At 44.5% G+C, this 21,981-nt stretch overlaps 1 protein-coding gene across 1 annotated transcript in view; it reads left to right on the top strand.

The window, feature by feature from the left end:
* ANOS1 (anosmin 1) overlaps nucleotides 1-21,566 on the top strand; it is a 195,581-nt gene extending 174,015 nt beyond the window's left edge. Inside the window, exons 9-14 of the mRNA XM_082609603.1 lie at nucleotides 709-855; nucleotides 12,634-12,728; nucleotides 13,844-14,015; nucleotides 14,754-14,974; nucleotides 16,098-16,239; nucleotides 17,360-21,566. Of these exons, the coding sequence (XP_082465729.1) occupies nucleotides 709-855; nucleotides 12,634-12,728; nucleotides 13,844-14,015; nucleotides 14,754-14,974; nucleotides 16,098-16,239; nucleotides 17,360-17,418 (836 nt within the window). The 3' untranslated portion in view covers nucleotides 17,419-21,566. The remainder of the gene's footprint in view (nucleotides 1-708; nucleotides 856-12,633; nucleotides 12,729-13,843; nucleotides 14,016-14,753; nucleotides 14,975-16,097; nucleotides 16,240-17,359) is intronic.
* The last annotated feature ends 415 nt before the right edge of the window (nucleotides 21,567-21,981 follow it).

Raw genomic sequence — 21,981 nt, 5'->3', positions numbered from 1 at the left:
CTCTTCCTCCCACCTTCTCAAGAATGCAGACCTCACAGCTCTATCGGAAAAGTTTTGATAACACGTTTCTGACTGCTTTATAACGAATACAGCTTAAGCTGTTATCTCTCAAAAGGGCTACTTGGAATTCTGAAAGCAGAAAAGTCTTGTCTCCAAGGACGGAATTTCTAAATGTGCAACTTCTAAAATCAATGAACTGGTAAAGGAGAGATGAGAGGGCAGGAGTTTTTGGTATACTTCCTACTAAGCCGTATAAATTCTCATCTGGCTTTCTAAAGATGGAGGAACATAACATGCTGGTACTTCTGTGAAAAGCTACCTATACTGTTTTCATGAAATGGTATTTTAATATTACTTCATTTACTTCATAACGGCAAAAAAGTCTATCTATGGTGAGAAATACTACTTCCCCCTATTACTGAAATCAGAGCATCTTTCTGGGCTGCTGAATGTATGTTGATTCCCAATTTAAGTTCGGGGGATTCCGTGTAATATATACAGTCTACTTTTAGGTATGCATTCCAGCGTGTGAGGGGGGAGGTGTCATCAACTTGAGCGGAAAGGAACGTGTAGTCACATTACATTTTACTTTAAACATCAGGCACTAACTATGAATGAATAGCAGAGTGAAATTAAATACACTGGGATTACTATCAGGTTACAGATTTATTTTTAACCAGTAAATCAGAATGTTGTGCTTTGTTGTAGAAGAGCAACTTGGGAAAACTAGAAAAAGTGTGATGCAAATCCAGCCTCCATTTCAAAGACGACGGCCCACTCGCCTCCTGGAAATCGGAGCTCCGTTCTATCAAGACAACCAGCTGCAAGTGAAGGTGTACTGGAAGAAGACCGAAGGTGGGCAGATGCTTCTGTTTATTTGTTGTTGTTCTTGCTAAGTGTTAGTTTATATCGGAGTCGAGTTGATTCACAGTGTTCTGTTAGTTTCAGGTGTACAGCAAAGTGATTCAGTTGTACACATACACGCGTGTATTCTTTTTCAAATTCTTTTCCCATTTAGGTTATTACGGAACACTGAGCAGAGTTCCCTGTGCTACACAGTAGGTCCTTATTAGTTATCGATTTTATATACAGTCGTGTGTGTATGTCACTCCCAATCTCGCAATGTATCCCTCCCGGCCACCCTTCCCCTTTGGTAACCATAAGTTTGTTTTCTAAGTCTGTGAGTCTGTTTTTGCCTTGTAAATAAGTTCACTTGTGTCATTTTTTTAAGATTCCGTACATAAGCAACATCAGATGATATGTCTTTCTATGTCTGACTTCACTTAGTATGATCATCTCCAGGTCCATCCATGTTGCTGCAAATGGCATTATTTCATTCTTTTTTATCGCTGAGTGAAATTCCATTGTATATATGTACCACATCTTCTATATCCATTCATCTGTTGATGGACACTTAGGTTGCTTCCATGTCCCGGCTATTGTAAATAGAGCTGCAGTGAACACTGTGGTGCATGACTCCTTTTGAATTATGGTTTTCTCAGGGTAGATGCCCAGGAGTGGGATTGCTGGGTCATATGGTAGTTGTATTTCTAGTTTTTTAAGGAACCTCCATACTGTTCTCCATAGTGGCTGTATCAATCTACATTCCCACCAACAGTGCAAGAGGGTTCCCTTTTCTCCACACCCTCTCCAGCATTTATTGTTTGTAGACTTTTTGGTGATGCCCATTCTGACTGGTGTGAGGTGATACCTCATTGTAGTTTTGATTTGCATTTCTCTAATAATTAGTGATTTTGAGCATCTTTTCATGTGCCTCTTGGCCATTGGTATGTCTTTGGAGAACTGTCTATTTAGGTTTTCTGCCCACTTTTTTCACTGGGTTGTTCGTTTTCTTGATATTGAGCTGTGTGAACTGTCTGTATATTTTGGAGATTAATACCTTGTCAGTCACATCGTTTGCAAATATTTTCTTCCATTCCGTAGGTTGTCTTTTTATTTTGTTTATGGTTTCCTTTGCTGTGCAAAAGCTTTGAAGTTTAATTAGGTCGCATTTGTTTATTTTTGGTTTTATTTTCATTAATCTAGGAGGTGGGTCAAAATGATTTTGCTGGGATTTATGTCAGAGAGTGTTCTGCCTATGTTTTCCTCTAAGAGTTTTATATTTGTTGTTTGCATTGAAGAGTGCTGTGATGTAAGGTTGCTTGTGCAAACGTCACCGTCAAGCCACACTATTGATATTAAGGAAACAGTAGCTGAACAAAACACATGCATGCTTTTTAAAAAATTATTACTAAATGCCTTGCTCTTCTGCAGTCTGAATGGGTTGCCTTTGATTCCCAGGAATCTGTATCACATACTGAAATCTGCTGCTTACATTTTATCATTTCAGGGATATTGACCTGTCTTCATGTCTTTCCTAAGAAGGCTGATCTTGTGTCCCAAACTCTTAAGGCAGTCATTATTTTGCACTGTAAATTCTTGTTCTAAATTAAAAGACCTATAATGCAAATAATTTGGAAAATAGAATAAAAAAGCCAATTCTCTTCTCAATATCATTTCATGGAAATAGCATTTTACTGGGTTTTCTTTCAGAAGTCTCCTATACCTCTGTTTCTCACTCAGTTGTTTTATATGTATATGTGTGTTTGTAAAGCACAACACATTTTCATAAAATACTAATTTGCATTCTATATTGTTAGTATTTTTAATAACATTTTTAAGTGGCTGCCTTGATGGATATTATGTCATAATGATTCCACTATAGTCAAACATTTAGCTGCCTTCAGAATTTCCATCTTATAATCAATACTGCAATGAACAGTCACCCTTAGAATAGATTGTTTTTTCTCTTTATCTTTGGGATAAATTCCTTTTGTTTCTTTGTTTTCTGTACTCTTAGAATATTTATTTTGCATTATTGAAATAGTATTTTTAGAGTTACTTGACATACATTTTTTTTTTTTTTTTTTTTTTTCGGTATGCGGGCCTCTCACTGTTGTGGCCTCTCCCGTTGCGGAGCACAGGCTCCGGATGCGCAGGCTCAGCGGCCATGGCTCACGGGCCCAGCCTCTCCGCGGCATATGGGATCCTCCCGGACCGGGACACGAACCCGTATCCCCTGCATCGGCAGGCGGACTTTCAACCACTGCGCCACCAGGGAGGCCCGACATACATTTTTATATTTATCACTTTTGTGCATTTTAAGACATAAACTCTATTTTAAGCAAAAAACAATAGATTGTTTCAAGAATTCAGTTTTTAAAATTCTTCTTATTTTTCTGAAGTGCTATTTTACTCAGGGTATCAGCTCATGAGCCATGGGGGATATTGGTGTTGGAGCTCTTCTTGTTCCAGAATTTTCTTCCAAGCTGCTGAAATTCATTCTCTAGCTAAAATAACATTACCAATCATGTTAATGTTTTATTACTATCATATGTTAATTTAAATTAAATTTTATTTATTGAATATTAATTATTAAATTAAAATTACGTTAATATATCCATATTATGACATTTAATGATAGTTTTAAGTTAATATTAAATTGTAAAATGTATTTGATCTATTGTATAGTCAAGCCCTCCACATCAATGGGTTCTGTATCTGCGAATTCAACCAACTGGGGATTGTGTACTATGTTTAAGATTGGCAGTTGGTTGAATCCAAGCATGCAGAACCCAGATACGAAGGGCTAACTGTGGGACTCGAGCAGCCTGGAATTTGGTATCCAGGGTGTGGATCCAATCCCCACTCTCCAGTGGGTACCAAAGGATGACTGTAATTATCAATTTCAAATTAGAATTGTAGGTCAATATGACATATTAATAAAACAACATATTAATATAATACTGAAAATGTACACATCTCACATAAGGAAATGAAAATGTACACACACAGGAGGTGCAAACATCTTAAGCACAGAATAGTAACCACCATTTCCTCACTTCTAAAATTGAAGATTTGTTTTACGTGTACTTGAAGGTATACAGATGGAATCATACAGTTTGCATTAGTCTTCTCACAGGGAACACTGCATGTGGGAAACCCCTCCATCCTGTTGCAGGAAGCAGTGATTCATCCATTTATATCACTGCATAGTTGTCCCTGGTACAGCAGTTGACGGAGATTTGGTTTGTTCAAATCTCTTCAGCAGTTGATGGAGATTTGGTTTGTTGCAGGGATGGGCTATTCAGAATGGCCCTGCTGTGAAGAGCCTATGAATACATGTCTGTTGATGCACATGTGTACCTGTTCCCCCACAGAGGTGGGATTCTTAGGTCACAGAGGATGTTGACCTTTAGAAGATAGCGAGAATTTCCAAAGTGGCTGGACCAATGCACATTCCCACCAGGAGGGTAAGATGGTCTCCACTGCCCCACCTGCTTTCCCCCATGAGGCGTGTTCCGTCTTTCTCAGTTGAGCCTTTCCGGTACGTGTGACGTGATGGCTCAGTGCTGTTTGAATTTGCGTTTTTCTGGTCATCCAGGCGTTGAACACCTTTTCATAAGTTTACTGGCAATGGAGCTCCTGTTTTTCAAAGCACTTTTCAACTGTTTAGCCAGCCTGTCCTGCAAGAGTCCTTTACATGTGGAGTGTATGCGTCATCTGCTGGTTTCATCTTAGTATTTTCTACTTTTATTTTTTTCACATTCTTAATAGTTCTTACTTTTAGAGATGATCAGTTTATCATTTTGTTTCCTTGAGGCTTACCGCTCTTTGTGTCCTCTTTAAGAAATTTTTGCTTAGGCCAGGGTCACAGAGATACTCTTATCTCCTAGGACTTATACTGTTTCATCTTTCTCTAGCTTTTACCCAGACTTGATTATTGTTGTAAGCAGCTAGTGTAGGGCATCAATGTCCTTTCATTTTTCTTTCCCTCTTTTTTCCTCCAAAACAAAGAACTTTTTATTGAAGTATTAGTTGATTTACAATGTTGTGTTAGTTTCAGGTATACAGCAAAGTGATTCAGTATTACATATATATATGTCTATTCTTTTTCACATTCTTTTCCATTATAGGTTATTAGAATATATTGAATATAGTTCCCTGTGCTATAAAGTAGGACGTTGTTGTTTATCTACTTTATATACAGTAATTTGTACCTGCTAATCCCAAACTCCTAATTTATCCCTCCCCCACCCCCTTTGCCCTCTGGTAATCATAAGTTTCTTTTCTAAGTCTGTGAGTCTGTTTCTTTTTGTAAGTAATTTTATTTTTATAATTTTTTTACATTCATATATAAGTGACATCATGATATCTGTCTTTCTCTGTCTGACCTACTTCACTTAGCATGATCATCTCTAGGTCCATCCACGTTGCTGCAAATGGCATTACTTCATTCTTTTCTGTGGCTGAGTAAAATTCCATTGTATACATGTACCACATCTTCTTGATCCATTCATCTGTCGATGGACACTTAGGTTGCTTCCATGTCTTGGCTGTTGTAAATAGTGCTGCTACGAACACAGGGGTGCATGTATCTTTTTAAATTATAGTTTTGTCTGGATATATGCCCAGGAGTGGGATTGCTGGATCATATGGTAGCTCTATTTTTAGTTTTTTAAGGAATCTCCATACTGTTCTCCGTAGTGGCTGCACCAGTTTACATTCCCACCAACCGTGTAGGAGGGTTCACTTTTCTCCACATCCTCTCCAGCATTTATTATTTGTAGACTTTTTAATGATCGCCATTCTGACTGGTGTGAGGTGGTACGTCACTGTAGTTTTGATTTGCGTTTCTCTAATAATTAGTGATAATGAGCATCTTTTCATGTGCCTATTGACCATCTGTATGTCTTCTTTGGAGAAATGTCTATTTAGGTCTTCTGCCCATTTTTGGATTGGGTTGTTTGTTTTCTTGTTATTAAACTCTATGAGCTGTTTGTATATTTCGGAAATTAAACTGTTGATTGCATCATTTGCAAATATTTTCTCCCAGTGCATAAGGTATCTTTTTATTTTGTTTATGGTTTCCTTTCTGTGCAAAAGCTTGTAATTTTGAATAGGTCCCATTTGTTTATTTTTGCTTTTATTTCTATTGCCTTGGGAGACTGATGTAAGAAAACGTTTGTACGATTTATGTAAGAGAATATTTTGCCAATACTCTATCCTAGGAGTTTTATGGTGTCATGACTTATATTTTTGTGTATTGTGTTAGAGAATGTTCAAATTTCCTTCTTTTACATGTAGCTGTTCAGTTTTCTCAGCACCACTTATTGAAGAGACTGTCTTTTCTCCAATGTATATTCTTGCCTCCTTTGTCATAGATTAATTGACCATAAGTGTGTGGGTTTATTTCTGGACTTTCTATCCTGTTCCATTGATCTATATTTCTGTTTTTCTGCCAGTACTATAGTATTTACTGTAACTTTGTAGTATAGTCTGAAGTCAAGGAGCTGTGATTCCTGCAGCTCTGTTCTTCTTTCTCAAGATTGTTGTGGCTATTTTGAGGGCTTTTGTGTTTCATAGACATTTTAAAATTTTTTGGTCTAGTTCTTTGAAAAATGCCAGTGGTAATTTGACAGGGATTACATTGAATCTGTAGATTACCTTGGGTAGTATGGTTATTATAACAATATTGATTCTTCCACTCCAACAATGTAGTGTAACTGTCCACCTCTGTCAACTTCAGTTTCTTTCATCAGCGTCCTATAGTTTTTGGAGTACAGGTCTTTTACCTCTTTAGGTAGGTTTATTCCTAGGTATCTTATTCTTTTTTTTCTTTCCCCCTCTCCACGGAAATCTTTAGTAAAAGGCAAAAGATTTATATGATCTGAAGAGAAACCAGAGTATGAATGGTATTTTATTCTTTTTGATGCAATGGTAAATGGGATTGTTTCCTTAATTTCTCTTTCTGATAGTTCGTTGTAGTGTATAGAAATGCAACAGATTTCTGTATATTAAGTTTGTATCCTGCAACTTTACTGAATTCATCGATGAGCTCTAGTAGTATTCTGGTAGTATCTTAAGGGTTTTTTAATGTATGGTATCATGTCATATGCAAGCAGTGACAGTTTTACATCTTCCTTTCCAATCTGGATTCCCTTTCTTCTCTGATTGCTGTGTCTAGGCCTTCCAAAACTATGTTTGAATAAAAGTGGTGAGAGTGGGCCTCCTTGTCTCCTTCCTGATCTTAGAGGAAATGCTTTCAGTTTTTCACCATTGAGAATGATGTTTGCTGTGGGTTTGTCATATACGGCCTTCATTATGTTGAGGTAGATTCCCTCTATGCCCACTTTCTGGAGAGTTTTTATCATAAATTGATGTTGAATTCTATCAAAAGCTTTTTCTGCATCTATTGAGCTGATCTTATGGTTTTTACTCTTCAGTTTGTTAATATGGTGTATCACACTGATTGAGGATATTGAAAAATCCTTGCATCCCTGGGATCAATCCCACTTGATCATGGTGTATGATCCTTTTAATATACTGTTAGATTTGGTTCACTAGTATTTTGTTGAGGATTTTTGCATCTATGTTCATCAAAGGTACTGGCCTATTATTTTCTTTTTTTGTGGTATCTGGCTGGTTTTGGTATCAGGGTGATGGTGGCCTCATCGAATGAATTCGGATGTGTTCCTACCTCTGCAGTTTTTTGGAATGGTTTCAGAAGCACAGGTATTAACTCTTCTCTAAATGTTTGATAGAATCTGCCTGTGAAGCCATCTGGTCCTGGACTCTGGTTGTTGGGAGTTTTTTAATCACAGTTTCAATTTCGGTACTGGTAATTGGTCTGTTCATATTTCCTATTTCTTCCTGGTTCAGTCTTGGGACGTTGTACCTGTCTAAGAGTTTGTCCATTTCTTCTAGCTTGTCTGTTTTACTGGCATATAGGTGCTTGTAGTAGTCTCTTATGATTCTTTCTATTTCTCTGGTGTCTGTTGTAACTTTTCCTTTTTCATTTCTAATTTTATTGATTTGAGCTTTCCTTTTTCTTCTTGATGAGTCAGGCTAAAGGTTTATCAACTTTATCTTTTCAAAGAACCAGCTTGTCGGTTTCTTTGATCTTTTCTATTCTTTTTTTAGTCTGTTTATTCAAAATAAGGATTAGTCAGAAGCACTTTTTTTCCTTGCTTTCTTCTTAGTTACTTGGTTGCTTATTTACTAGTAATTCACCGGAATATTTATATGGAAACAAGCTAACAGTATTATTTACAACTAAGCAAAGTCACTGCAAACAAGTGTCTGTAAGCAACTATTACAGGTAAAACATTGTACAGTTGTAAAGTAGTACTTGGACCTGAATAACGTAGACTTTAAGAATAAGTTCTTAAATAAGCCTGGGATCCCCTAGAGAGAAGAGGGACCAGGACCGGGTGTGAAGGAACTCCAGTTTCAGGACAAAGAGGGGTGATGCAGCAGAGGACAGTGCAAGTGAGTGCGGGGAGATGTGAGACAGAAGCCAAGGCGGGCAAGGGGTTTAAGAAGAGGGAGGGGGCTTCCCTGGTGGCGCAGTGGTTGAGAGTCCGCCTGCCGATGCAGGGGACACGGGTTCGTGTCCTGGAAGATCCCACGTGCCGTGGAGCAGCGGCTGGGTCCGTGAGCCATGGCCGCTGAGCCTGCGCGTCCGGAGCCTGTGCTCCGCAACGGGAGAGGCCACAACAGTGAGAGGCCCGCGTACCGCAAAAAAAAACAAAAGAAGAAGAAGAGGGAGGGATGTCAGACACTGCTGAGACTGCATGTAAAGTGCCGGAAACATGGGCCTGCAGTGATCACTATTTAAATCAAATGATAGCACTGGAACCACTTCAGTCAATACCTCTGCACCAAAGGGTGAGGACTGGCTTAAAGGTAACATATGAAAAGGTTGTGGAATTTGTTTTTTAAAAAGCTACCTTAGGGCTTTCCTGGTGGTGCAGTGGTTGAGAGTCCGCCTGCCAATGCAGGGGACATGGGTTCGTGCCCTGGTCCTGGAAGATCCCACGTGCCGTGGAGCAGCGGCTGGGTCCGTGAGCCATGGCCGCTGAGCCTGCGTGTCCGGAGCCCGTGCTCCGCAACAGTGAGAGGCCCGCATACTGCAAAAAAAAAAAAAAAAAGCTACCTTATGCTACTGATTTTAAAATGAAAGGGGACACAGTGGATGCTCACTACTCACAGAGTGTGTATTTGCAGATTCGTGTCGTCACTAAGATTCATTTGTAACCCCTATAACCAGTACTGGGGGGCGCTTGTGTGGTCCTTTGTGGGGGTGCTCGTGCAGGGCGTGGCGATGGGCTTGAGTTGCCCCACGTACACGTTCCCACCTGACGCTGAGGGGACGCTGCCCTCTCGTTTCCGCTCTCATACTGGCAACACATCCTTTGCCCGGTCTGTTTAGCGCCGTGGGTTTCTGGTCTGTTTTGTTGCATTTCCTTGCTTTTTGTTGGAGATTTGTTCTGGTTAAGTGGCCCCAAGCATAGTGGTGGAGCGCTGCCTGGTGTGTCTCAGCCTTCTCAGTAAGAAGGCGACACGGTGCTTTCCGGTGAAGATATGTGGCTGGCTTGTCTTCCTCCAGGTGTGAGTTCAGTGTGAAGGAATCAGTAATATGGTGCACCCAGAAGGAGGAGAAAAATTGCTGATTTATACATGAGGCTGCCTGTGAGGTGCTCGTCACATTGGTAGTGTGTGATGAAGTTCTGAAAAGGTAAAAAAGTGGCTAAATGTGTCGTTTTTGAGATGGTGATTGATTTTAAAAAAAAGTACAGTGGAGGCGTTCTTGTGAGGCTGAAAGCAAAAGAAATTTAGTGTCCTGCTACCCAGGATCATGAAAATAATTTCAACTAGAGTTTTTTAAGTAAAGAAATATTACAATTAATTATGACTTTATTAAATACGTTTTTAAAAAAGAAAAACACACATAAAATAAGATTCTGTATTGACTGGCAAAAATGTGGTGACCAGAAGCTCACGGGAAACTAACACTGTGTTTCTCCAAGAAACAGCCATCCAGGATTTGCTAATTCGGCATTCACGGTGATTTTCTAAACCCTCACTTGTGTGAATAATGAGAACCGATTGTGTAGACCTGCATGAGGAACGAAACGCATGCCAGTTTTTGATTAAGCTTGGAAGAGTGTGGACTGCTGTGTATGTGTCTGAAAAAGTGCCATGAAGGACTGCTTAAAAGACGGCCTGTTCATTTTAATCATGTCTTAAAGAGTGGGTTTTATTCGGGTTTGGTGAAGGCAACAGATCCAGAGACAACGGCCACTGAGAAGGTAGTTTGTTACTCACAGCTCCCAGGAGGGGGGACCCTCCACACCACTCGGGCCACACGGGGAGGCACCAGGGTCGGTCAGGAAGCAGGAAACTGTGCTCAGGAGCCTTTACTCTGGCGCGTAGGAAAGGCAAGATGGTCTCAGGATTGGCTAGTTTGGATACTTGCGGTGGGCTCTGGCACTGTCCCCAGCTGCCTGGCCCTGGGGTGACAAGGGTGGTGGCCCAGAGTGTGAGGGCCCCATAGAGGAGGTGCTGGGGAGGGGCTCTGGGTCAGCTGGTCTGCACGGGACACACAGGCCTGCGGGTGCGTTGTCTGCTATCTGGGCAGCAGCCACCCTGCGAGGGTGGTCCCGGCAGGGTCAGCAAGGCTGCAAGATGTCAGAACATCACAGATACAGAAAACAGAAAGGCGTGATTAAATAAGAGGCAAGCTGAATGCAAGGGCAACTGAGGGCAGGGATCAAGGGTGTGGTTTTGGAAGCGCTGAGTTTGAACAGCATCTACATGGGACAGGAAGTCGGGAACACCAGCTCCTCCAGGGAACAGCTCAGGTGACAGGAGAAACGCAGAGCCGTCTTGGAAAGCCTCGGGCTTGGGTGACATTCTTCACGGAGGTGGCGGACCCAGAGAGCGCGGGCGTGGACCCGGGCGGGGCGGCCTCGAGAGCTGAGGGGTCTGATGTGCCGCTCGGTGCGTCCTCTTGTGAAAACACAGTTACGCCGTCAGATACGTGTGGGGTTCTTTGGAGCCACAGGTATCAATTACACATCACAGCACTGGAGTGCAGCGAACTGGACTCCAGCCCCGGCTGCTCCAGACCAGGGACTGTCAGGCCTGCTCTGTGCCTGACTTTGGAACCTGGTCCTCTGTCCAGTACGGGAGCCACGAGTCCCGCGGAGCAGCCGAATCTTAAATTGATTTCAGTGATTTAAGAATTTGATTCCTCAGCAGCAGTGTGGTGACGCGGGGTCACCACATACAGAAGCTTTCGTCACGGCAGACTGTTGTGTTGGGCGGTGCCCTGCCCCCCGTCATCCACACCGACCAGGCCCAGTGCCAGCCTCCTTCCAGGTCCCCCTCCGAGGTCAGCGCCTCTGTGAGCTGCGCCAGCGCTTCAGTGACAGCCGCAACCCTCTGCCGGGACGCCGTACCTCTCTCGCCCTCCGTCTTCAGCTGTAGGCTCATCTCCCTCCGCCCTGGCTGAGACCTGACTCATGCGCTTTATTACTTGTCCAGCCCCCTTAGGATTTAAGAGGCGTGAGGGCAGCTGCTCCTGGGAGGTTATTTCACGACGATGCCTAGAGCGGCACCACTTGTTGAAAGAAAGGGTATGAATTCACTCAGTGATTGGCTTCAGACTTAATGTATAACGTGCAATTCTTTTCTTAAAAAAAAAAAAAAAGCCCTTGATGTCTGCCATGTAAAGAGTTAAAAACCTCTAGTCAGGGGGTTCTCCTTTTAGCTAAACACCATCGGTGCCCTCTTGCTGTTTATTTTCTCAGATTGAAAGTTCTTCTTTTCTTGTTCCAAAGTGCTCGGAGCAAGTTCCCACCAGACGCACCCAGTTTCATCCAAGAGTTTTCCCCTCGGAAAACCTCCATCAAACGCTTGGCGTGAGCATTCGGACGAGATGCTAATCACCCAGGGAAGCGACGCCTTTCCCAACCAGGGACACACTGGGGTGATTATTAAGCCCAGGATTGCCCGGATCTCCTTTCCCACACTCAGCGACCGGATTCTCATCACGGTGGCTTTTTTCCCCACTCGGTCGGCCCGAGTAAAGACACGTGCAGAAAACGCGCTGCGCCAGCTGGAAGTAAACGTTTAAGGAGCCCGTATGCTGGGCTGGCTCTGCGAGCAGGCCTTGTTTCCACAGCGATCGCACACACGCACTGCAAGGATGCACTTACCGTAAGGCTCCGGGAGGCTGTTCACCCTGTATCTTCTGGTGAGGGGACCCTGTCACAGCAAGGCTTGAGACGGGGCACATCTGAAGGGCCATGTCTTCAAGTTGAGGGAAAGACTTGTGTTCCTGCCTGGGCTTGACAGCCTCTCCATCAGCTTCGTCAGAAAAACGTAGGATTCAGAGACTTGAGACGAGTCTCTCTTATAGCCTAGGAAGTAAGAGAATGGCTGCTGAGTGTTACCCTTTGTTGGGGGATTTACTTCCTGTGGACACCATGGCTAGGTTATTCTCAAGACCTCTGTGGAGTCATTTTGCTATGCCTTTTCTAATTTTTTTCTATGTGGTTCTCGTATTTCAATTCACTTTTCCTTTGATGGTTTATTTCTTTTCCCCCCGACTTAACTCAAGTCAGAATTTCAGGAGACCCACCTCCTCTGGTTGGTGTACGCAGTTCTAGATCACCTGCATGACTCTGTCCGTCCTTCCTGGTCTGTCGTGCTTTAAGAACTTGGGGCTGCGTGCACTGTGACTTGCAGACTGTTCTTTTTTGCTGATTGGTGTTGACCTTACAGATCCCAGTGTCAGTCGGTATCACGTGCAGTGGTTTCCAGAAGTCTGTGCCCACAACGAATCTGCCGGGGCGGAGGCATCCTCGGGCATGACCCAGGTGAGGAGGTGGCCGAAATGCCGGATTCTGAATGGCTTCTAGACTCACCTGATCGGGGGACAAAGCTGGACAGAGAGAGGTGCAGGCTGTGTGTCCAGTGGGTAACTCGTCCTCACCGGGCTCCGTACGGGACCCACGACCAGGTGGGAGCGGGAGACACAGGGTCACCTGTTTACACATCCCTTGGCCCTTCACAACCTCACACATCGTCAGTCAGCACAGGGCGGGCCCTGAGATGCAGATATTCAGGACACGGGGGAAACGCTGCCAGCCTCTGGGTATCTCAGCTTAATTGCACGAAAGCTCTGAATTGTTTTCTGGATTTTGACTCGGGAGGACGACCTAAAAGGTCTCATTTCCTCGGAGAATTTCTATACGACGCTATCATTCAGCATCTCCTTTGCTGCGTCTCTAACTTCCACCAGCTCATCCAGGTGATGAGAGGTACGGCCCGTCCTGTGATGCTCTGCCTTTAAGGGTCCCAGAGATGCTGCAGCTCTCGTACATGTACACAAAGCCCTGACAACCACAGCCAAAGGCGAAGAAACCTCGCACAAGCTCGTGAGGCCCGTCAGTGTCAGCTCTCCTGTTAGCGTAAGGTTATACCCTCAGCCTCTCACTCCGCCGCAGTTGAGGCTGGTTTTCGTAATCCTGTTTAATCTCAAAGTTCCTGCCGGCAGCAATCACAGTCCCCCCCCAGCAGGGGAGGAAATACACTGCTCAAGAATGTCTTCCTTTCCGTAAGGAAAAACTCACAGCTAAAAGCACGCCTGTGTCTCAGAGAAGCCCGCGTTACTTCGGTGTCTGTTTACAGCGTTGCCCACCTCCCCCCACTGCTGCTCACCCAGGCTGGTCGTGAGGGCTGCAAGTCGGCTGCTTTGACGTGGAAGCGCTGCCGTCCTGTCGGGTTCTGGAGCCTGTGTCCCACCCCATGGGAGCCTCTCACAGCTGTAATAAATGAAAGCAGGGCCCCTGTCTCCTTTGCACTTGTTATGAAAGCCGTGTTGCACACGTCCCATATATAGGAAGACAGCCTTGGTGGAGGTAGGATTTCCTCTCCTGCCAATTTCGTACCCTCGAGAGAGTGACTGTTCGCGTATTCTCTCTCTCTCTAGGAAAATTACATGATTCTTCAAGATCTGTCATTTTCCTGCAAATATAAGGTGACCGTCCAACCCACACGGCCAAAGGGCCGCTTGAAAGCAGAAACCGTTTTCTTTACGACCCCGCCGTGCTCCGCTCTGAAGGGCAAAAGCCACAAGCACGTCAGCTGCCCCGGCGACGCAGGTACGTTTCACGCGAACTTCCACGGTTGCGGCTGTGATGCTGGCCACTCTGTACACATTTCCAGACCGCATTTCACAAGCGCCTACAAACCCAAAGTATCCCCCTTTCTAAATAAACTGCAGCGTGCCGGCCCAGTTGGGAGGTAACATACGTATGACGGCACGCATCACTTCCTCATTGCAACAGCTTTGGCGAGACGGCCTTTGCTGGCGTATCAGCCCTTTAGAAATGAAGCCAAGGGTCTGTGTACCGCTTGTGCTCTGGCGCACTTTATGTCAATGATTTCACTTTTATCCCGGCCCTCTGCCGTGGGCGTTACCTCCACACGCTTTCCGAACGCCCCGTCTTTACCTTCCCAAGCCTCTCCTACAACGGGGGCGGCTATTCCCAGACGCAGACCCCTGAGCGCCTTCTAGTAACTTCTGACGACTCGTGTAGTACCTTGAATATCACCCGTCTCACCGCAGTCTCTCCTGTTCTCTAAGTGGCCAGGTCCCGCCAGCTCACAAAATTCTTCCTCCGTCTCCCACCCCCAAAGCAGGACTCTCAACATAGCGCCCAAGGGAGCGGAAGCACGTGGCACGAAGGCGCCGGGCTGAGGCTGCCTCGGCACAGGGCGACCGTCGGACCCCGCGCTCCCAGGGTGGCCGGCCGAACCCCACGGGACGTACCTGCCACCCAGGGCCCCGCGCGCGCTCTCCATCCCCTGACCCGGCCTTCCTCTTCCCGCTGTTCCAGGTCACATTCATTCCAAAGTGCAAGCCAAGCCCGAGAACCTGTCGGCCTCCTTTGCGGTCCAGGACACGAACGTCACGGGGCGCTTCTCCTGGAAGATGAGCAAGGCCACCGTCCAGCGGCCCGTGACCGGCTTCCACGTGACGTGGGCCGAGGTCACGACCGAGAGCAGGCAGAACGGCCTTCCCAACAGCCTCATCCTGCAGTCCCAGATCCTCCCGGCGGTGGGTGCCCCTCCCTCCCGGGCCCTCGGGCGGGTACCTGCACCGCAGGGGGGTTACTCACTGTCGGCGCCCACGTCCCGTCACGCTGGGGCGAGCTGTTGAGCCGCGTGTGTGCGCTTTCTTCTCCCGAGTGTATTATTTCGCAAGTACTGAAAGACACCCCAAGTGTGGCTGTGAACAAACTAAACTGTCGTCTAGATGAACTGTGATGACTAGAGCCCCGCTTCAACACACGTCTCCTGTCGACACGGGATGCACGCGGTGTAACCATTTTCTTCTCCTTTGTGAAGCCCGTGTCCCTCTGGCCCAGGTGGACAGGCCCTGTTTGAAGGGTTAAATTTGGGGGAAAATAGCCAAGAGAACCTTATTCTTTCTCTTCGTTTCCCCGCTTCAAATCTGGCCAGAGCCCATAATGAGTTGGCCTGTCTTCCAGGCCACTAATTCCTTGGCTTGAAAAAAAAACCCATGTACGGGTTTTTACCCGCTCTAAAAATGCCCTTAGAATATCCAACTCCTGCTCCAAAAAGAAAAAGAAAAAACAAACAAAACAACCCCTTAAATCCCGGAAGGAAAAATTCCATGGAATTGGAAAGTAATTTTTCTATGTGTGTATATATTAGGTTATATTGAGTTTTGAGAAGAATGTGTTGGCATAAAAATAAACACTGTTGGCTATGGGCACTGACAGGTAGATACTGCATCTTAAAGAACGTAGTTGGCTTGCTCACGGAAAGGTGGATTATCAAGCATTCACGTCACAAGATGTGCAGATGAAAACTTTAAACCAGGGGAAAGTCTTGGGTTGAGGAATACAAAATGGGGTCCCAGGGGTGAGCCCTGAGACTGGCCCCGGCCCATCTTAACTCTGCAAGCGTCCCCGGCTGCCAAGAGCTGGGCTTTCAGTGTTGAGGCTGCCCGGCAGGGCAGGACTCTAGCAAACAAGGACAGACGTTCGACTGACCACGCTGGGGTGTCAAAGCAACCACACCCGTGTCTACAGGGTGATCGCGGGCGTGCGGGCGGGAGGAAACGGGCAGAGAATGAGAGAGTCCGTCGTGCGCCTTTGTGGTCAAGAGGTGCCTGACGGGCGCATCCTCTCCTGTCCCCCGCTGTTCCCCCTCAGGATCGCTCTGTGCTCACGGTGCCAGGTCTGCGGCCGGCCACCCTCTACCGTCTGGAGGTGCAGGTGCTGACTGCAGGCGGGGAGGGACCCACCACCATCAAGACCTTCCGGACCCCCGACCTCCCACCCTCAGCTGCACACAGTGAGTGCCGGGGGCCCCCGCCAGCCTTGGGGACACAGAGAAAGTCTTGGTGAAAAAACGAAAATCAACAGATCACTGCAGGTTCCTACGGACAGGGAGTTCTCTGCACCTGAACGTCTTCCAGCCCTTTGTATGTGCTTTTCCTGGCGGCCACGCCTGCTGCCCGCAGCCCACCTTACACGCTTCCTGGTCCTGCTCCCTCCTCCCTGCCTTCCTTTCTGTTACTTCCTTTTCCATACTTCCATTTTTTTCCCTACATGATGCATGCTTTCTCCTTGTCTTTTAACCACAGATACACATGGTGGGGGGGAAATCTATCGTCTCATATCAATCTGAATTTTTTTTAAATTAAGGTGTTCAAATATGACAAAATAGCAAATAGTATTTGGCTACAGAGCTTATCTTCTTATTACCTATATTGTTACTATAATCTATATTGCATGAATTTTCTTCATAACATGACCCAAATCAACTTACTTGACTTATAATTGTCACATATTATTTCAAAACAATGAGCCTCTTATTGGTTTTTAAATTATGCACTTTGCTTTTCTAGCTTAAACCTCTGACATGGCTTTTTAAGTTCATGTGTTGATAAGAAAACTGAGAAGTCGTTCTAGTTTTACTTCTGTTTTTTAAAAAAATGATGGATCAAATTTGCCCCCCAATAGCTTTCTGCACTTCGCATTTAAAGGAAAAAACCATCACGTGGGAGAGCTCGATGGCCCCTTACGTCTATAAGGGTGAATGCAGTCCCCATGTGCCTCCACTGAAATTCTCTGTAATAAGAGCATGGGTTAAGTTTTAAACTTTCTTGAGGAAATGCAAAGGATTTTGGCTTGCTTATAATTGTGAGCCTAAAGAAAGGGGCTTGTCTTCTTTTTCTTGTGATTTTTGGCGTTAGGGAGGGAACCAAAGAGCGGGGGGAAGGCAGAGAGAAGAGAGGGAGAGGGAATGTCTGTCCCCCTGCACGTTCAGAGCTGGGAGAGGAGGGACCTGGCCGGGAGGGAGCGCGTGCCCAGGGCCAAGGCGTTCACCAGAGTCAGCGTGTTCCTACTGCGCGTTCAGCCAGCCGGGGAAAGCGTCACGACCGCTGGATGTGTCTGTTCTGTCCCCCTAGGACCCCACCTGAAACACCATCATTCACACCATTACAAGCCTCCTCCAGAAAGATACTGACCTGTTCCCGGAGATGTCTGAACCCCGAGCGAGCGTGTAAGCTTGCAGACCTTCGAGGACCGGCCGCGCCCACTTCCGGGGGCACCAGGCCTTTCCCATAGGACCTCCCGCCCCATCTAACTTTACTGCACTAAACGCTTCTGTCTGTCTCGGACGCGCCTGGACACCAGGGACAACTGATGAGACGGTGGACGTGGACACAGTTTCCTGTGAGAATGGAGAGAACACGAAGGCCAGGCCTGTTTCACTGCAAAATCTGTTTCCATACATGGTTTAGCTATGACCTCAAGTGAGTTACTGCAGATCTGAGGCGTCCCTGAATTTAGAGCGGCAAATTCTCAAGAGAAACCGGCGTAACTTATACACGTAATAAGCATGCTAAGCGTACACATAGTAAGCATCACATTACTCAATAAACATTTTAAAATTAAATGATTGGTTTGGTTTGCAAAATCGACTGAAGACTATACAGTTTTTTGGCCCTATTTATTCAAATACTTCTTAAGATGATTTTGATCACGTGATTTTTTTTTAGCTGAAAACTTGTAACCTGAAATATGCCAATTAATTTAGACTTAAAATGTTCCCACTTGAAGCACCTAAGCTTCATTTTCTACAAAGGCAAAGAAGAGTGCAGCCTGTCAATGGGGATTTAGGGAAGACATCCACAGCAGAAAGGAGTCAGTGCCTTACGCTGCTATCCAGAGTCTGCCTTGGAGAAACTAAAAGTCTTTTCTGGGGATGCTTTTTAATATTTCATCCTGTACTGTAAGAGATTTTCCTGATACGCTACTTATGCTTTTCCTCAATGTGGGAAACGGCTGCTGATGTGCTTTGTTTTGCAGCTTTCACGTATCTAAGACTTTACAAAACCTCTTGCTTGAAATGAAGGAATCCCAGCAATTGAATATTTTCAAATCTTTACCGAGATTTGCCTTTTCTTAACGAAAGCAAGCTCTTTACATGGTAGAATACTGTCCGTAACGTAGAAAAGGCGGAAGGGCTTTGGTTGGTGGAGAAGGACAGCTACTTGCCTTTGACTAACCTTCCTCCACTCCTACAGATGTATTATAGCTTATTTGAAAAATTTCCCAGGTTCCACGCTAAGCCCTCAGAGCATGAACGCAAGTCAAACGCGTTGTCAGTATATAGTATAGCAGGGTATGTCGCAGCCTTAAACCAAAATGTTTAGTTTAATATAGTTTTTTTCTGGAGGGAATACCCATATGTATGTTTTGAAACAGGCATGTATGTATGTGTGTCTGCGTGCTGCTTCCGTGTGTATACGTATACACATAGGCGCAAACACACATACATACACACACTCATAGACTCACACATACATACATATACACCTTGAGGACGGATCTCTGAAGAAATTGTTTTCCCAGCTTGGCAATGGTGGATAAAGACACAGTTCTCCTAACGATCATTAGGGTCATCTATTTTCCCCGTCAGTATTGACACTATGAGAAAAGATCAGCTTATCAAAATTGAACATTTTAAAGGATAGGCCTCCTCGTTTCATCACCTACACAAGTAAAACGAGGAAATTTTCAGTACGCTTTTCTTGGGTTTTCATGGTGGGACTTGGAACTGGTCGTTTTGTTACGTTTCCTGAAACCCTGCGGGTGCCCTGACTGCTCCTGGTGGGGTGAAGAGGAGAGAGAACGTGTTGGCTTTGTGGGGCTTCCCACGCTAAGAGCAGAAGCCATGCAGAACGCAGACAGACTCTGTCTGTTACCAAATCGATGCCTAGCCTTAGGGAACACAGTCTGTAGGCATGGATCCCTGAAAGAGGATATTGAAAACTGCTTCCTGCGCGTTAAAAGTGTTTAAAAGTCGAGAAGGCAGACGGTGCTCTGTGGCTTTGGACACGCGGCTCCGTGGGAAATCTCAGAACGGAAGTTCACAGTGCTTCTGGCTGTTTCTCTGCAGCTCCTAACGTGGCCTGGGATGGACTTTAGCACAAGGTGTCCTGAAATCACCTGCTTCCAAGACTTCCAAATTTTGAATGGAGAGAACAGGAACACCCTTCATTTCAAACGCCCTTGAGCTTGAGCAAACGCAGAGATCTTCTCCGAAACTATGATCTACTCTAGGGCCATTCCCAACATCTGAATTTCAAATTCTTAAAACTTCAAAAATGAAAACTCCACATTATTGGCTACAAGTTTATCTTTTACCTTAATTTGTCATGAAGAAATCCACCAGGTATTCGTGCCAGCAAATTTTTGTACTGTTGTATAGTTTAAAATGCAGGAGTATATACATAGATACAAAATATTATTAAATTATTAAATAAGCTTAATTTTATAAAATTTAATTATGTTTCTTTTGTCTGGGTAAGAGACATTGAGCAAATATATTTTCAGTTCAGATAAAGGGTCTGTAGCTTACACCTTCCTTAAAAAAATCTGAAGCAGCTCTTATGAGCATTTCATTCTGCTATAATATTCAATAATTTAAATTTTATTAGTATTATTGGAAGAAAATGCTATTAATTAGGCAATGAAAGAAACCTGAGTTTCTTTTACGAATTTCAGTAATCTTCAATAATAGTCAAATGAACAAAAATATAATTATTACTTTTTGAATTTTTAAAATTTGAGAGCCCTAATAAAAGGCTAAAAAGATCTGTTTCTTATTTTAAAACATAGTTTTAGTGGCTGACTCTCTGATACGTTTTATCGAAATTAGATGCATTTCTCTCACGTGAGAAAAAGTATATTAACTGATAGTATTTACTCTTTAAAAAACTGAGCTCGTCAAACATATGACGTCCTCGTCAAACATATGACGTCATCAAAGACAGGCGGCTAATTCCATGTACATCAAGGCTACACGTGCTCTTTTTACTTAGAACATTCACTCCTCAGTGATGGATTTATCTGTGCTACCCCTTATTCTAAGTGGCCTCTTTGGAGCAATTTTTATAAACGAATGTGTGCCCTTCACGTCATCTAGTGTTTTAATATGACATATTTATGACAGGTAATTTTCTGAAATGTTTATTAAACAAAATTCAAAGTTGAAAAACAGATCTACGTCCTAGAAAGCTGAAAGAACCTATACCCAATCTATAGAGCAGGGTTTCTCCACCGCAGCGCTGTTGAGATTTGGGGCTGCACGTTTCCCTGTTCGAGGGGCCCGCCCCCTGGGCGCTGCAGGACGTTGAGCGGCATCCCAGGTCTCCACCCAGCAGCTGCCACGAGCACCTCCCCCAGGGGGTGACAGCCACAAGCTCTCCAGTCATGGCCCACGCCCTCTGGGGGGTAAGGTCACCCCCAGTGGAGAATCACTGCTTCGTAATGTTTACTGAACAGATGAGAATTTGAGGAACCCAGTAATTCGCAGGTATAGGAACAGCTAGGAAGTGATTACACTGGACTTCAAAGCCCTTGATTGTATCTTTTATCACCACTGAAAAATCCGATTAAAAGGCTGAATTTGGACTTGTGTCTGTATCACGTGAGTACAAATATTAATTTTGTCCTACGAATCGGTCAGTGTCATTTGTGATAACGGCTTATTTACTTAATGCCCTTTCTGACACCACGTGCTGTGGGGTTCCTCAAGTTTACTCCTTCCTACGATTGCAAATATCTCAATCTTGTTTCGCAAACTTTGACGACGTGACCAGAACACAGAGGCTACATATCTGTTGCATGGACTTTAAGATTCATTTAAAATATAAATGCATAAAGATGGCGACTCTTATCTACGGTTTTGCATGGCCAGACTGAGCTGCTTACCTCTACTGAACATTTTATAGCAAGTTATACCATTCACAGGGTGATTAACAGAGGCCTGTATGTAAAGCTGTTATGACTTTTTCTTGACTTAATTATAGTGTGCAGATAACACAACGGCTACCTTGTCATCCAAATGGCCTGTAGAAACCATGTCCCTTAGAGAGGTCATTTAAAGTCAATATTTATTTATGTATGTAATAAAAAATGTTTGATTTCTGTGTGTCTATTATGTTATTTTAGGGAGAAGTAATCTTGTAAAAAAAAATTTGTAAAAAACAAAAAAGCCCTGTAAATAGGCTGATACCCCGTGACTCATTATTTTCATGGTAGAGTTTGTACATACTGATTCCATAATAAAGGATCTTTAAACCCGCGCAGTGGACTAGACTCGTTTCCTGAAAACACATACACACGCACGCACGCACATTTTCTTTCCATTTAAAAAGAAAAATTAGCAGTTTCCTACGGCCCCAGAGAGATGCAAAAAGCCTCACTCTCCTGTCAGTATGAAGGGAATTTGAGGTCTGGTAAGTGCCACAAGGCAGCACGTCATCCTGAAGAAGGTATCCTGGCCTTGGACAGTCAGCGCTTCCGAGTTCTTTGATCGCGTTTACAACCCTGACTCCTGATGGTTTGGTGGCATTTTCTAGCAATAGTGTACAAGTTTACATGGCTCCCTGCCCCCAGGATGTATCCATAAAAGGCTAGGTATGTGCATTGCTAATAAGCTTTCACCCACACCCCGGTGTTTTCAACACCAGAGGCCACTGACGGCTGCGGTCTCCACTCCCCATGCAGCGTCTGGACA

Source organism: Mesoplodon mirus (assembly GCF_964341445.2).
Source record: "Mesoplodon mirus genome assembly, chromosome: X".
Lineage (NCBI taxonomy): Eukaryota > Metazoa > Chordata > Mammalia > Artiodactyla > Ziphiidae > Mesoplodon > Mesoplodon mirus.
The sequence above is the reverse complement of the archived record's forward strand: the minus strand, read 5'-3'. Positions and strand labels throughout refer to the sequence as shown.